The following is a 17,718-nucleotide window of genomic DNA, read 5'->3' as shown; positions in this document are numbered from 1 at the left end:
TAAATTTTTTCCAAAAGTTAGCCGAATCACGCGCTGGTTAGGATAACTTAATTTTTATACAATCGGTTTTCGGATAACTTGACCAAACCAGGGAGATAACCAAAAGATAACCGCTGGTTAGGACTTATCCACGTTTATACAATTGGCTGCTGGTACTTTGCGGAACAAATGAAACTGCTTCATTAGTTATTCATGATTGCGGAATTTTCCTAGCTAAATTGGCCACGGTACACAACTAAGCATAGCGTAGTGTGTATCGGCGGTATCAGACTATGAGTCTATAACAGAGGTAGAAGGGCCTTTAGATTTGATTAAATCTACATAATAAGAAATAATATGAACTTCCTGGGGGAGGGGGTGGGGGCGCTAAAATACACAAAACGCTATTGTTTTGTACCGACTCAAAACAGGAAACACTACAGTGATTATGTGCTTGATATTACGTGAAATGATACACGAGAAAAGTAATATAAGTAGAAGGGTTTTAATATTTATCTGAGCAACACCCATTTAATCAGGGGTGGCATATGTTTTCGTGTCAAAAACAGAAGTTTACTTCATGTTTTAAGTAATTCTACTCTACAATTCCACTATCAACACAGAAACGACATTTTAAATGTGAAACAACATGGAAATAACATTAACATTATCCGTCGAAAATATAAACATTATAATGATTTGTTAAAATCAAACCCGCTGCCTAAATGTCTTTGCAATTGCGTTTTAAACATAGAAAATTCCTCATAAATGTGAAACAACATGGAAATAACATGAACCTTATCACTCGAACATATTATTATTATAATCATTTGTTAAAATCAAACTCGCTGCCTAAAAGTCTTACTAGCTCCTTGTTATATGGTGCATAGAAATCTTGTAACAGTTCTCGTGTTTTGTTCCACATATTGCCAATACGTCTGCTGCTAGAAAGCTCGTTCCTTTTTGTAGTGGTGGACACTGTCTCCCACATAGCCTCTGGTAGCTTTCCTGAGAACACGAAATTATGATATCGTTAAAAATGTTCTGGTATAATTTTGTATAACTTCTCAATTGAGTCGAATTAAGTCAAATTATAGAGAATGAAGTCAGTATAAGTAAACTATATTGAGTTTTACATAACTTTCAGTAAAGGCACTTAAAAGAAACATTCTTTATTCTAAATACTTGTTAAAGTTGACTGTTGCTCCCAAAGGCCCAACAGAAGTGTTATAATCATACATCCGTAAAATTATTACTGCAAACACTAGCCATAAAAGTGACAATTGACACTTTTTGACGATGGAAAATACGTTCAAACTTAGACATTGGCTATATAGATATGGTGAAAGACTGCCAGTATGTACTTACAAAAAGGTTCGATGCGGCACAGTCGTATAGCCATTTATTTTGCCTTGTACATACTGACAATCTTAAACAAAATGTTGGTCTACATTATATTTTGTGAACAACTCACCAACTGGGCCGGCCACTGATAATATCTACCGATTCACCTGTTTTAAATCAATAACAACTGACTACTGATCTGCTGATATACACCTATTGGGAAACTTGAGAAATTCTGCCTTTTAATTGGACAAAATATAATGTCGACCACTAATTTTCATTTCCGGTTTGGAGATGCATCAGTATTTAGTATACGTACCGAGTTCTAAGAAAGCATACACCTTTTCCATGGCTGCTCTGATATCTTTCGAATAACTTTCTATATTAAGAACGAGTATCTGCTTTCTTGGAAATACCCGGAAATATTCTTGCAAGTGTACGTGATATATGTTAGGCCATACATTCTGAAACGATATTAACAAATGAAAACTAAATCAGTGCAGTCGAACCCCGTTGGCTCGAACTCGATTGGCTCGAACTGATGTCAAGGACAGTTTTTTATTATACTGTAGGAAAGCATTACCGCTTGGCTCGAATTATCCGAGGCTCAATGTATTTTCACCGGTCTTTTGGAGTTTGAGCCAATGGGGTTTGACTTTATGTGACTATCCTTCCAGAGGTGAAAGGATAAATAAATTGGCAACAACAGAATAATGGGAAATAAGCGTTAAGCCAGAAGGCGAACACTGAAAGTTCTGTGCTCGAGTTTAACGGCACAATCGCACAAGAACAAGGTAGAACACTCGATAAAACAAAATACATAACGTCGAGTCAACAAATACAGTCCAAATGATACGAACATATATGTATCATTAACCAAGGGTTCAACTGATATTGTGCAATTATAAAAGAATACTGAGTTGAGTTGAGTTGTGTTAAGTTTAGTGCAAGATCGTACTTGTAGGGCATGGGCGGGTAGGCAGTTTTTACCCGACCTTAAATTCCCGCGGGTACCCGGTTATCGGAACTCAATTTTCCGTGAGTACCCGGTCACCTGATTTTTAATTTCCCGCGGGTACCCGGTTACCCAATCTTAAATTCCCGCGGTTACCCGGTTACCCGATCTTAAATTCCCACGGTTACCATGTTACCCGATCTTAAATTCCCGCAGGTACCCTGTTACCCGAACTTCAATTTCTGGTTTCTAATCTAACAATAGAGAAGGGTCGTTTTTATGGTGTTGTAAGAGAAAATATATTATTAATTGATAGATTTATTAACTGAAACCCGTTTGTATCTAAATGAGTTGTTACAAGTACTTCATTCAATGCAAATACACTAAAGAGAGAGTTCAAGATACTGCGAAGACACTGAAAAGTGAGTTCTAGATATTGCAAAGACACTGGAAAGTGAGTTCAAGATACTACAAAAACACTGAAAATGACTTCAAGATACTGCAAAGACACTGGAAAGTGAGTTCAAGATGCTACAAAGACACTAAAAATGATCTCACGATACTGCAAAGACACTGGAAAGTGAGTTCTAGATACTGCAAAGACACTGAAAAGTGAATTATAGTTACTGCAAAGACACTGAAAAGTGATTTCAAGATACTGTTAAGACACTGGAAAGTGAGTTCCAGATACTGCAATGACACAGAAAAGTGAATTATACTAGTAGTTACTGCAAAGACACTGAAAAGTGAATAATAGTTACTGCAAAAACACTGAAAAGTGAATTATAGTTACTACAAAGACAGTGGAAACAGAGTTTTAGATACTGGTAAGACACTGTGACGTTAGTTATAGATACTGCAAATACACTGAAAAGAGAGTTCTAGATACGGCAAAGACACTGGAAAGAGAGTTCTAGATACTTCAATTACACTGGAAAGAGAGTTCTAGATATGTACTGCACAGACACTGGAAAGTGAGTTCTAGATACTGCTTTTGTGCTAAAATATCTAGAACAATACGACCTTTTCCGTTAGCGGATATTTTAACGCATTCCGATACCATTTGAGATCTAGTCGTATACGTGTACGTGTTTTTATTTTTGAATATATCAAAGTTGTAAAAACCAAAACTAGAATTTAATACATTTGCCTAAAAATAACTATATACGTGTGTTGAACCGTAATCTTCAAACTGACGAATATGTCACGTACCTCTTGTTTAATCACCTCCTAGTACCAACGAAATTTTCACATTCTGTTTATCGCTCGTTTTATAAATTTAAGCTACCAGCCGCCGTATTTAGAGTGAATATTTGTTCGCAAGTATATCCTACATTAAAAACAACAAAACATCTATATCTAGTTTAGAGGTGCCCCTTTATATTTAGATGTGCAGTTCACAGATTTGCACATGAATTTTCAGCTATAAAAGAGAGGTGTGCCTCTGCATTTAGATGTACGTCTATACTTTGAACATGTTTTTTGATTACCTCAAATAAGGAGATGCACCTGAATATTTAAACCGGCACCTTTAAATATAGAGGTGCACCTATACTTTGGGGAGTGGGGTTAGGGGTACATTTCGCTATATAAATGCTCTCTAGCAATATCATATATTAGATGACATGCATCTGTTTTGTTTATTAATTAACAAAACTAATTGATAGGTACAACTTCATAGCTCCTTTTTAAAAGCGAATAAAACGCATCAGTTTGTATTTTAAACAGTTTAATATATTATATAAGTACTAACATCTAGCTCAATCATCGTAATGTATATGTTGTTCAACACAGACTAATGCAAATGTATTCAAATTGTCCATTTTGGGCCTATGCTATGATTGTAAACGAGATATAAATACACTCGCTCAAGTTCAAGAGCTCACGGTTTCTTGAATGTAACTCCACGAAATCATTTTTTTTCAACATCAAAATTTCATGATTTCGTGAAGTTGAAATAGTATCGAACTTGAAATGACACGACCGGTCTTTCGTAGAATTAGCATGCAATACCCCTTCCGGCTAATATGGTCATATGAAAAAATACTATCTGTGTTCAGATGTCAATGTCGGGTACAATGGTTTTGTATTTTAACCATAGAATATGGGTTTTGAATGTTGTCGCAAAGAGGTTAAACTTTGATCTGAGTTTCATGAAAATTCTTCTAGTGGTGGGACACATGGAATGCTGAAACCAAGATAAATAACATTGACTTTGGCTGTACGTTGTGACAACGTAAAATAACGTTGCATTGACGGTGCATTTGAAAGTGTTTACGGTCAAATCTCAATGTCGGGGTACTCCCATAATATAATAGATATTTTATTTCCAAAGCGAGTCTAGTCCAACTAGAGTTCAAACAAACAAAAAAAATTATAATATTTCTCCATATGTTATCGTTTGATCAAATTGCACAGTAAAATAACATTTACGTTAATAGTCATAATTGAAAAATCAATTTGTTTGACTTTGGCAATACTAAACAATTAATCAGTCTTAATTACAATTGGCTGTTATCCTGAATGGTAACCTTGACCTTGAACTAATGCACCAGGAACATAAGTTCTGTGTTTCGTCTTATTCGTTTAGTATTTGACCAAGTTTTGAGGAAAATTCTTCCAAGGATTAAAGACTTCCCGTTTGGGGCAGACACACAGTCGTGTTACCCTGAACGGTGAGCATGACCTTCAGTCGGCGAGGCTGAAAAATGATCGGCGTGTTGCCCGGATGTGGTAAACATTTACCCAGTAGGGAACTTAAAACCAGTAATCATCTTCGAAGTAATGAGTCAACACAAACTGAACCATCACTACACGTTACATAAAGGGAAATGCCCATAAGTACATTCGTAACCCAGCCATTGAGCCATGGTCCTGGGTCTTGCACGCAACATATTGTCTTGACGTGGTTAACTCTTGTGGAAATTTATTGTGTAGTTTTTAATCGCTCCATACGTATGACGTATTGACCGGATATGAACTGCGACTGACTGACGGACGGAATCGAGCAATCCAATTGTCACAAAAGCAAAAATGATTGTATATTCACTGAGAACAATCATGATTTGCGTCAGATATCAATATGTTTAATGTTAACGGATTTCATGTTTATGACCCCATGTGACCTTGAACTCGGACTAAATGACCCCTCAAAGCAACATTGAACTTCTACTGTACCGTCTCCGTGGCCTTGTGGTTAAGGCGTCCGCCTACGGAGTGGGAGGTCGTGGGTTCGATCCCGGGCCGCGTCATACCGAAAGACGTTAAAAGTTAGTACAAGTAGCTTCCCTGCCTGGCGCTGGGCATTTAAAGGGTAGTGCTTGGAAACGTGGTGTACTCAGTACTGGTCAACCCTGGAAAATTGTATCCCGTGTATCGGTTCTTTACACCGAGCACGTTAAAGAACCAAGAGGTCTCTTCGCAAAGAGCTAGGGTATCGCACCCTGATCTCTTGTATCTCACTCTGTTTCTTCAAGTCTTCCAGTGTCTGGATTTGACTGCACCTTGCTGTCACTTCTATCTCATGTCACTTATGGCATTTAAGCACAATTTAAGTCGTGATGGCGTCACGGCGGGGTCAAGCCATAATGCAGCCAATGGGCGCGGGCAGACCTTGATAAACTCAAATAAACAAACCAACGAACTTCTACAATACATATGAAGTATCAGTGTCGAAAGGTTATTAAAATATAAAGTGCAAAGAATCTGACATTTGACCCCCTCCCCGTGACATTGACCTTTGGTCCAATGACCTAATATTTTACCTGGGTCATTTACTCGATATGTTCTAGCATCTGGTAAAATAAGTGCTATATCGGACATATCAAAAACGATATGACCCCTGATATGATCCCTGATATAATTAAATGGCATATACTGTTTTTTGGAATGTGTGACGTACTCGTATAAACAATCTTTTTACAGATGTTGTTTTTTCTCCTTTTTTTGATATGTGACGTATACGTTTTCGCTTTGATGTGTGAAGAAAAAAAAAAAATTACAAATGTGTAACATTTTTGTACGTATTTGTCAAACACGTGTCAGGAATTTTGTACGAATATGTAACACGTGTGACATATTTATACGTGTGAAAATTACGGTTCAACATACCGGTATACCCTTGTATCTGTCCCTTACGTTATGGCTATGGTAGACACAATGGCGGAGCTCGTTTTGAGAGAGACATTGCTGGAAATCGGATATCGATCTCACTGTTAGTCTGTGAAAGTCTTCCTGGCTTTTCTGACTGGTTAGACCAAAATACTGATACGCAGACCATGACCTGAAAAATCAATCAGAGTAAGTGTTGGATTTACTTAAATTGTCACAGGTGCATGATGACCATTCACCAGAGGCTTGCCGGATCATGATAATCTATGTGGTACGCTTATATAGCATCATCACTCTGGTGAACGAGAATGATAACTCACATATTCACATGGACACTGCACTGGTTATATTTATTCTCGAACCATCCTCGGCTACTCCCGATACACACTACGCTATGCTTCGCTGTGTATGAAGTGTACCGGAAGAAAGTACCGTGGTTGCCGACGATGCCGTATGCTAATCGAGATGAAATATATCGATGGTAGAATAAGATTTTCGTTTTATCATTTCGTTTGGCTGTAATGTTAAATGTTAATGCCTGATGACCCCATTTAATTCTTGCCCCATTTTCTCGAAGATTCTTAATTCCTTTGTAATAGGCAGCCATGTTAATCAGCTGCTTCAGCGGTATTTTTCTTTCAATAATCAACATGACTAGCAATGTTTTCATCAATTGTTCAACTCATAAGTTGAACAAGTACAAAAGTTGCTGCATAGTGCAGCTAATAGATGTTGCACGGCAGAAACAGGACTGTTATTTACAGATCAAAACGCATACTACTGATCGACTTCTTATACAAAATGTTACATGTTATATTTTTATTATTATTTCGCTCACTCGCCCCATCATTTTTTGGATAAAATCCATTTGGTGAGGCCTAAGTCATATGTAATACATGTACTTTGTCGGTCGTTGAAAATCTGAAGGCGCATTTACACAATAGTTATGATACCAGCACAAACATCTATCCCTTTGCAACATGTTTTCGAGACAAGATATCATATTGCATAGTTTCAATGTCTGTGGGAAAGGGCTTTCATAAGTTGTTTATATATTACAAAGGCTTGTCTTCAATATTGCTTTTTATATGATCGAAGAATGATGTAGCTAATCGGATTAATTGTTATTAATAACTGACCAATAGACTGTATGAAGTGAATGATGTAAGACTATAAGATTGTTTTAGTCGCATATTGAATACCACCACTAGCCTACTTTGTATGTTTCTTTCTATTAATAAAACATATGTTTAAACCAATGTCTGAAGTTTGAATTATTTACTCCTTCCGTGGCGGTCGTATTTTTGTTCACTATTAATTATTTCAAAAAAAATATACATACGTAGGTGCTTGTTTTATAACTGTGTTTGTGTGATCCATTAATGTGTATTAAATAAATTTGACACAAAAAAAACTCATTCTATTTTTCAATAATAAGTTTGCTGTTTTCACGACGGTAATATATAACAAGAACGTTCAATCCCGGATGTAAACAATGGACATAAATCGGACTCAAATGTGTTGGGGTTGGTAATAGTTTTGTTTTTTTTTGTAATTCGGATGCATCGAATGTTCGATGTATCCACTTTTTTGCCTAGGTCCCGACGAACTCGACATATTTATTATGACTCGTTAAACCAGTTTCGACTGTATAGCACAAAGCCAACAAGCAAACATTAAACATACTCCAAAAACATAAGACAAACAATCTTATTTTCCAATTTATCGAATCTGTCACTTTACTGTTTTCATACAATTTATGATCCATTATTTAATAGAATGAAATATGAAGTTTCGGCATAGTGTTTTAAACTGTGAAATGTAACAAAGTTAATGGTATCAATGTTGTTTGTTTAAGTACACTTGGCAGTTTGGTTTAAAACGATAAAGTTTTTTCTCATAAATTTGGAATATTGGTTGAAATTTTAATTCATCTGATATAAGACCTTTTCTCTATAATCTTTGACAACCGAATAGATAAATGATATCCAAATGTAAATTGAACACAACCAATGGTGTTTGTGGTTGTAGTGAATTTGGAAAGCAAGCGATATCATAAACAACAAATGCACATCTAAAACGACAAAATAGGAGCACAATTTCATATACAGCTCTATCACACCAGTGCACAGCTCAAACCTAACAAAATACTTGTATGTCCGGCGTTGATACGCCGTGCAATAATAACATAGGTCAAAAATCAGCACACCTCATCCATAATATAATGAAAACTAAAGGAAAAGGGATGGAATTTTATAATATTCAACTTACGTAAACCTTATGGTCATAAACCATTAACTATATTGCCCAGTTAAAAATAACAAGTAATCCGATTAGCTACATCGTTCTGAGATCCATTTAAGATATATTGAATACCAGCGCTGTAGGCCCAGTTGTCAGAATTTTAAATTGTAAATTCTGTTAAGAGGCACAAGGCACCAAAACAACATACAAATGTACTAATACTTCATACATTAAAGTTATAAATGCTGGTAGGCACAACTGTTTTATATTTAAAAATCTGATATTTTAATGTAATATTAGAAACATTGAGGAAATTGTTAATCAATCTGTTTTCCATTGTAATAAATCTAAGAAAGAAAAACACGTTACAAACCTGTCGATGGGATTTCTTAGCATGAGTATAATCTTTGCTCCAGGATTAAGATGGTGGATTAAATCAGCGTTGGCGAAGACAGGTTCGCTCCGATTTAAAGCCTTCGCTTCCTCTGGGTGCTTTATTACTTCCCATTGTACGTTATTGACGAGTGTCCCTGGCGAACCATCTCCTGTGGAATGAATAATGACGTCAGTATATCCCATACGTATAAGGCCGCTTTCTCAACTTTCTTTAGTCAAATAGTATACGCCTAGATTGAACCATACGGAACACCTCGGTCATTATCAAACGGAAATAATACGTGTACAAATAGTCCATCATAGCAGACGCATATTGAACACGTGCTGTAAGTGTGTAAGTGTCATATAATGTTTTCAATGTTTTAAGGGCAAGATTTTGAAGCTGTGTTTTGTTTTGTTCTATTTTAATTGTATTTCATTTTTCTCCAAAGCTTTATACAGACACGAATTAAACCATTCATTTTAGTACATCGTTTACGATATCGAATATATCTTCTTAGCCTGATGATATTTAAGGTAATCGCCTGCGGCCTCATGACCCCGCCGGCAATTAACTCGATTATCAATACGCTAAGTGGTCACTTTTAAGTATATCTCGAAGTCATTTACAATTAATATCCCGAAGCTTGCCGGATATGCCCGAGTTGTTACGATTGAGGTTTGTGACACTCTTATTCAAAATCAATACATAACACACGTATAACAAACATAAATTTTGAGTGATAAACCTTTAACTACTTACTAAATAATGCATTTCTGGAAAATGTTAATTGCTGATAACAAGATTAAAACCGTGTATTTAATAGCTTAAAATGCAAGAATATTGAATGATTGGTGAGTGCTAAAAGATGTACTGTGAACTACTTTCATCTCATAAGGTAGAAATACCGTGTTTTCTGCACCTTTCTTTCAAAATAAACTCTGTTTCCACCATAAGAACCATTGTTTTCTACTTTTTGTTGATCCTTATTGGTTTATTAAAACAATTGTATTAATTGTGGAAAAATCTTATTTGGGAGTAGGAGTGCATTTAAGAAACATCTGAGCAACTGTTAAACTAATACTAAGACGTACAGAATATCCCGAGTGACGCAATATCTGACTTGAGTACCAAAACAATGGAATTGATAAAATGAAAATATTGCAAGTAAGGTCGGGCGGTAATTTACTGTACTAAAATTAACTTTCATCGCTTGATCGCTTACTCCTACAAAAGGAAAATAAAACGAAAATAAAAATCGTCTACTCGACATTTTTTTAAAAATGATTACCTCGACACCAATTTGGTGTGTCCTCAAATAACATTTTTTGTGTTGGTTAAAGTAAGATACACTTGCAAACAATGTTGTCGTTAAATGTTTTGTAAGTAAAAGCAAATTTCACTCCTCGGCCCTAAGGGCCATTCCGCTGCGAATGGGACACCCTTTCACTCCTATCCCATATGCCGGGCGCTAGACAGAAGGGCAATCTGTATCAATTATTCATTCTGGTACATCAGAGCGATGATGCTATGCGTACCAAAGATAAGATTTATCATTATCAAACCACTGATTGTTGAGAATGCAATTATTTAACTAGCTGCTGGGTCAGCAACCGGCCACGGGTGATATTCAATATTGGTCTTCATTGGATCTTTGATTGATGTAGCGTATCGGATTGCGAGGTATAAATAACCAACCAATACGGTTAATGAAATCAATGATGTGTGACCATAAGATTGACTTATGTTGCACATTTAATACCACCCCTTCATATCAGATCAAGTCTTTAGTGGGGCTCGAACCTTCCAGGACCATGAAGGCAGTTAGGTGTTTATTAAGTAAAATGCATGCTATATTCTGGCAAAATCTATGAACATTTTAATGTGTTAATGAAACTGTTATTTTAGTGTATATTTCGAGATTTAGTAAAAAAAGTACTAAACAAGCAAGGTTTTCCGGTGAGCGCAGTGGTAAGTGCACTCGCTTCTCACCAATGACGGGTTCGTTTCCCAGCCTGGGCACATGAAAGTTTGGTTGGTGGTCACCAAGACGGTCAAGTGGGTTGCCTCCGGTTACTCCGGTTTTCCCCACAACACAAGACCACACTCTCGGGCAACATGGTGCCAACGAGAGTGACATAGTATAAGTTATCATAACTTTCTTCACAATCGTTGAAAAATACATAATGCTTAAACTAAACAACCAAGAAAATGCTCACCCAACACACAACGGTGAAAGCCGGATGAATCATTCTTAGCAATGTCTTTATCTACTGCTGATTTGTACATGTCCAAGTAATCATTGAATGAACAGCAATGAGCTGAAAATATAAAACAAACTGCTTGTAATAACAACAAAAGAACAGAAAGAAAGTTGGTACCATTTTGAAAACAGATAGGGTACGACAAACCCCATTCGGAGCTCCTCGGCCATTTTAATCGAAAACAACCTTGGATGTTTGGCGGTACATCAGTAGAAGTAGTTCGTAAATTTTTAATTGTATCAATAATTAAATGTAGTGTTTGACAGTTGTATTTATTGATTTGATTGAATTGATTGGCAGTGAAGTGTATTATTGCAAACATAATTAAGATTCCCAAGAGTTCAGTCATATCGTTTAACTGCTAAATAAAATTACTACGCGATCTTCTTGCAGCGGACTTAAACGTACCACTTTTTGAGTGTGTAAACCGTCCAAATACATCTGAGGTTGTTTTCGATAAAAATGACCGAGGAGTTCCGAATGCGACTAAGCCGTGACAAAATGAAGCTGTGTCCGGCTACTGCTATGTTTTCTCGTTATCAAAAGAAATATTTTTTCTGCGTATGGGTAGAACAAATAAAAAGAAAATCATTTTCCCTTGTTTATAATGTAATAACCGCCAGGTGGCGTTTAATAAGCACGGGTGATATATACGCACGAGTATGTCGTACGCATATGAATGTAAAGGTATTCAGCTGGGGAGGCGATACGTTCACATCGATTCAATTGATTGTTAAATTCTACAAACAAATGTTTGAGGTGAAAATTTTCTGTTATTATGCAATTGCATCATATGAATGGTCTATTCGTTTTGTTCTCACTTGTACACATAGCGGTGTAATATACACTTGTATAACTTGATATAGTACGTATACATGAATCATATAAATGATATGTTTTTATCCATCATTGTTAAAGAGTTTACGGGTGGTGAGGCCCGACATCTAGTGGTACAAGACAAATCCTGTGAATCTGGATGACAAACGGGCAGAGATTTCTGAGTTTCCTCCAGAAGGAGGGTTTTAACTCAGTTTTTCCTCGGCCAGTCGACCACGTCAGTAAGCTCCATGTTGCAAGCATGTTGTTACTTAGACAAACTTTGCTCATGTTGCAAGTTCATGCTGTATGTGTAAATCGGATTCACAAGTGCTTCACTGAGACTTCCAAATCAATACCATTGAAAAGTATTGACTTTGTTGTTTTCTATAGGAGGTTATATTATGGTATTCAGGGAATTAAATATTTATAAAATGACGGCACGCATTATTACTTCTCTCAATAACGAGTGCATACATCGTTTCATGAATATGTATTGGTTTAGGAATATCAAGGTAGATATAGAGGATATTTGTTTATTTCAGTGAAGACTCGTATTTTATTTCACGAGTGTCATAGAAAAACTTCACGAGTGGCGAAGTTTTGCAGTGAAAATATGAGATTGATATTTTCACTGTTGTTAAAACACTGGTAAAACTCCATATTTTATCGAAAAGCATGAAAGAAAAATGTTTTTAACACGAATTAACATTAAACATTTAACACGAATGAAAATATTACCGTGATGAGCTCCGCCGCCAATCCACTTCGGTTCCTTTTTTTGAATAAGATCCGAAACTTCAGGATGCCGAGTAATCCGGTAAAAAAGGTCAGAGGAACCGCATTTTACACATCCGATTAGGTGGAAATACGGCAAACACCGAAGCACTCCGGACGATGTTCGCCAGCATGGGTTCTTGTAGTTGGGTAAAAATGGAAATGGGCCCTGCAACGATTTTAAAGTAAGAAATATTTACTCTCCAATCTCCATTGCGACTGACACATAGAACTTCAACTGCGACCTTTCAATCCTCATTCGGAACTCCTTGGCCATTATTTTATCGAAACAACCTCGAACGTATGCCGGTAGATCAGTAAAAGTAGTTCGTAAAATTGTTCATCAATCAATGTAGTGTTTTAACTTCTATTTGTTGATCTTAGTTTAAATTGATTGCCAGTGAAATGTATTATTGCAAACAGAATTAAGATTCCGAAGATTTAAGTCATTAAGTTTAACTGCTAAATTAAATTACTACGAGATCTACTTGCAGCCGATTTAAAAAGACCCGATTTGTGACATTGTAAACCATCCATATACATCCGAGGTTGTTTTAGATAAAAATGGCCGAGGAGTTCCGAATGCCCAATCCTATCAAATTCAGTCACTGATATAAAAACTTTGTCAACTGTTCATTGGAAGGAACCATTACTAACAAGTGGACGGTAAAATGACGGAAATGGAGTAAGTACCTTTAAGACGAAATGAAACGCATAAGAAGAGTAATAAACAAAGGAGGACTTAATTAGATCCGGAAATACATGTATGTTTTGTTTATTTTAAAGTCTTTATAAAAAATAAACATTAGTCAAAAAAAGCCATTAACGTGTCATTATAACATTGCCCTGTACTTACCAATTTCATTATGTCAATTGGTATTCGTAAGGAGTGCAATTTTTCGTTTGCCTTCAAGAGATGAGTCGATTGGTTATTTGAGATGCTAGTGTATGTTGAAACATACTTCAGAGAGTTTGGTTTCTCGTCGAATCTGGACGGAGATTCGTTGATGCTTGCTTCGTAACTGTCAACTTGTCCACGCACCGACACACCAGCATCCATATATATAAAGTGCATGTAATTCCAACACTGATATACAACTGCTATCAACACAAAGGCTATACATGCAGAGTTCCACCTTGATAACGAGCCAAACATTATTTTCCGGTTTAATTTAAGTCTGACTATAAAACGTTCCGTTTCCGTTCGTAATAATAAAAATATATTTGTTAAAATGTTAAGTGAACAATTAGTAACATATCCTATCAAAATGTAAGACGAATATATTGACAGCAGCATAATAATGAACGCTTCAGAAGGCAATTAAATGGCTTGAAACGTCTTATCGATTATCGATGAAAAAAGCCATCAAACAGCAACATATTGCGTAGATTTTTATTTTATCATTACCAGGGATTGGACGATAAGTTTGTGTGTTTATAACATAATTTAATGTTAACTGACAGAGGTTTTATCATTGTATATATTATAATAAAACAATTGTTGCATTTCAGTGAAGTTGATTTGGTAATTTATGTACCTCCCAGGAATACAATAATTCATATTATGATTAATACTATTAAATCATATTGTTTTTGCTATTCTCAATGAATCTGAGTTCATGCTTGGTATATGTTTACCCAATTGTTTATAGGCTTCCACGTACATTGCCATTGGAAGTAATATTCACGGGTAAAATAGTTCAAGTAAGGGGCGTTGAAGACGCCCGGAGACCCATCTCCAAAAACGACTCGTATAATGGTGAAATCGCTGGAAAAGACAATGTTCATTATCATTCTAGAGGACGCGGGATCATCTTGGCGCAAGCCGTACCACAGGACCAGACTGTGAACGCCGTACCACAGGACCAGACCGTGCACGCCGTACCACAGGACCAGACTGTGCACGCCGTACCACAGGACCAGACCGTGAACGCCGTACCACAGGACCAGACCGCGCACGCCGTACCACAGGACCACACTGTGAACGCCGTACCACAGGGCCAGACCGTACACGACGTACCACAGGACCAGACCGTGCACGACGTACCACAGGACCAGACCGTGCACGCCGTACCACAGGACCAGACTGTGAACGCCGTACCACAGGTCCAGACCGTGCACGCCGTACCACAGGACCAGACCGTGCACGCCGTACCACAGGACCAGACTGTGAACGCCGTACCATAGGACCAGACCGTGCACGCCGTACCACAGGACCAGACTGTGAACGCCGCATGGTATGCAAATATATAATTTATTAAGTACTAGTCTTAAACATTGAGAATTTCTACTTTCATGGGTGTTTTAAAGATCCGCCGACTGCCACTCATCCGATGCACACTCACTTCGGCGCCTCCGCCCCCTCCCCCCCCCCCCCCAAAAAAAAAAACAAAACGTCCAAGTTTACGTAATATTTCAATAAAGGAGATAAAAAGTATCAAAGTACGCCCAAAATAAACCATTTCGGAATAAAAAATGTTGATCTTGTAACTGCCTCATCTGCTTACTTAGTATTTCCAGTGTGTATTGGGAACAAAAGAAACGGTCATTATAACATTGCATCGTACTTACTAATTTCATTATGTCAATTGGTATTCGTAAGGAGTGCAATTTTTCGTTTGCCTTCAAGAGTTGAGCCGATTGGTTATTTGAGATGCTACCATATGTGGAAACATACTTCAAAGGGTTTGGTTTCTCATCGAATCTGGACGGAGATTCGTTGATGCTTGGTTTTCTCGTGCTTGCTTCATAACTGTCAAGTGGTCCACGCACCGACACACCAGCATCCATATATATAAAGTGCATGTAATTCCAACACTGATATACACCTGTTATCAAAACAAAGGCTATAAATGCACAGTTCCGGCTTGGTAATGAATTAAACATTATTTCCTGGTTTAATTTAGCATAAATACTATTTAAACAAATCCGGTTCCGTTCTTAAGATTAAAAATGTATGTAGAGTTCCACCTTGATAACGAGCCAATTTAACATTATTTGCCGTTTTAATTTATTACTATTTTATTTTATTACTATAAAAACGAGTCCGTTTCCGTTCGTAATAATAAAAATGTATTTGTTAAAATGTAAAGTGCACAATAAGTAACATTCACTATCGTAATGGAAGACGAATATATTGCACTCCTATTTTACTGTCCATTGGTCACACACGAACTATTAAAACATGTATGGATATATCGAGTTCACTGACTATTGAACGATCTAAGCGCCTTAAGCAAAATACATTTGTGAAGTAAAATTAAATAAGTCTGCTATCACAGTTGAATTTTAAAGGGTAAATCAATACTTACCTATTTGTTTACAATAAGCATTATGTCCAGTTTTTCTAACGGCGAACCAACTCTGGGTAATGCCGAGGTTTTTAAACTTGCGAATTATTCGAGTGTAATTCGTATTCCGGAACTATTTGCATTGCGTTTTTTGTTAATTATCGTTATTACTTTATTTATTTATATATATGTTTTTTTTTATCATTTATATGTTTGTTTTTGTTGTTGTTTTTGTGTGTTTGTTGTTAAAAAGAGTTACATTGCACGAGTAAACGATGCCCTTTAGATCGAGATACATGACGGGTTTAATACTAATATGGAGCGGAAAAGTACACATCTCAATTTGAGAGGAAAAAATCGTTGATGAATATTAAAACTGTACAGAGAATATAAAAACAGATGTCGTAACCATTAGAAGAATATGGATGGCGGCAGGTAATGACAGAGTTTGAAGCACGGTAAAGTATAATTTTAGATTTTTTAATATTCAAAAAAACATACCCAGGAAATTCACTTATATTTACCTTTCAATTCAACTTGATACTCTTGTGGCATGTCCTTCAATAAGTTGCTTATGTCGATGATGTTCGCAATGGAATGCTTGTTAGTGTATATGTTGTAAACATGAATGGATGGGTGAGCTCCTCAACCCATTTGGTACCAGTGTTAAATCAGACCGTGCTTCATACGAATCTAGCGAATGTGAGCCAAACCAATCATAATTATTTTTTATATTGTTATTGAATAACAAAGTTAAAACTAAGTCAATTAAAAACTTTAAGTTATAGTTAAGTTGTTTTACATTATAGACGTCACCCGAACTAATTTATCAGAATATCCCGTAAACGTTCCATCGTATAATTCTTACTTTTTGACAGTTCAGATTTTCCTGCATGTTTATTTTCCTCATACCTTATGCACCAGTCAATTGTAACAACGCCCCCCCCCCATCCGGGGGTATACCAGGGATTGCCGGGGAAATGGGCCTTCCAGGTGGCCCGCAGTGCCGGGTGAATGCGGTGGTTTTGTCTTCACGCAAACTATAGCGGGGAATGGGCTTTCCTAAGGTCCCTGGGGTGCGGGGACATTTGGCGGGGATTTTACCATCAGTTCGTCCCCGGCAGGACGGGAATTTTACCCGGGGTTGGCTGGACTGAAAGTCAAAGTCACCGCTGTTCCCCGGACCTTGGGGCGTGGTTACAATTTACTGGTGCATAAGCCTTATATTTGAATATATCGGAATAAATACTACTTTCCTAAAATAGGCAACCTCGAGACTGGTTAAAATACCATTTCTACCGTTTCAAGTTTGTGACAACCATACATGTCCTTAAAATTCAAACCTAATGCAATTAATGTAAGCAATAAAAAGTGTACATGTATGTCATATTTCTCCTACGAAAAAGTACTCTTTATCATTCTTCTTCTTCTTCTTCTTCTTCTTCTTCTTCTTCTTCTTCTTCTTCTTCTTCTTCTTATTATTATTATTATTATTATTATTATTATACTGTACATAGTTGATTTCGTCCAAAATGTAGCTTTATCTTAGGGACCAGTTCATAA

At 36.7% G+C, this 17,718-nt stretch overlaps 1 protein-coding gene across 4 annotated transcripts; it reads right to left on the bottom strand.

The window, feature by feature from the left end:
* Positions 1–468: 468 nt before the first annotated feature.
* On the bottom strand, positions 469–14,155 carry LOC128212312 (carbohydrate sulfotransferase 15-like). Of its 4 annotated transcripts, none has more exons than XM_052917702.1 (7): positions 13,722–14,155; positions 12,830–13,034; positions 11,228–11,329; positions 9,006–9,177; positions 6,389–6,560; positions 1,643–1,787; positions 469–987 (listed from the first exon to the last, which is right to left on the bottom strand). In XM_052917702.1, the coding sequence occupies exons 1-7, from the start codon at positions 14,019–14,021 to the stop codon at positions 806–808; spliced, it is 1,278 nt and encodes a 425-aa protein (XP_052773662.1). In that variant the 5' UTR covers positions 14,022–14,155; the 3' UTR covers positions 469–805. The 4 variants fall into 4 exon arrangements, with proteins under 4 accessions (XP_052773662.1, XP_052773663.1, XP_052773664.1 ...); XM_052917703.1 differs by having other exon boundaries at positions 6,416–6,560; XM_052917704.1 differs by lacking the exon at positions 13,722–14,155 and adding an exon at positions 13,358–13,459.
* Positions 14,156–17,718: the final 3,563 nt, after the last annotated feature.

This window comes from Mya arenaria, chromosome 12 (genome assembly GCF_026914265.1).
Source record: "Mya arenaria isolate MELC-2E11 chromosome 12, ASM2691426v1".
Taxonomy (NCBI): Eukaryota; Metazoa; Mollusca; class Bivalvia; order Myida; family Myidae; genus Mya; species Mya arenaria.
Note: the sequence above shows the minus strand (reverse complement) of the source record. Positions and strands in the feature narration are given on the sequence as shown.

What these genes read in the sequence shown, in the direction of transcription:
- LOC128212312 (XM_052917702.1), bottom strand. Translation starts at nt 14,021, where the DNA reads ATGTTTGGCTCGTTATCAAGGTGGAACTCTGCATGTATAGCCTTTGTG. An exon ending in CAATTGACATAATGAAATTG is followed by an intron (nt 13,035 to 13,721) that starts GTAAGTACAGGG and finishes AAATCGTTGCAG; the next exon opens with GGCCCATTTCCATTTTTACC. An exon ending in ACAGATACAAGGGTATACCG is followed by an intron (nt 1,788 to 6,388) that starts GTATGTTGAACC and finishes ATATCGTTTCAG; the next exon opens with AATGTATGGCCTAACATATA.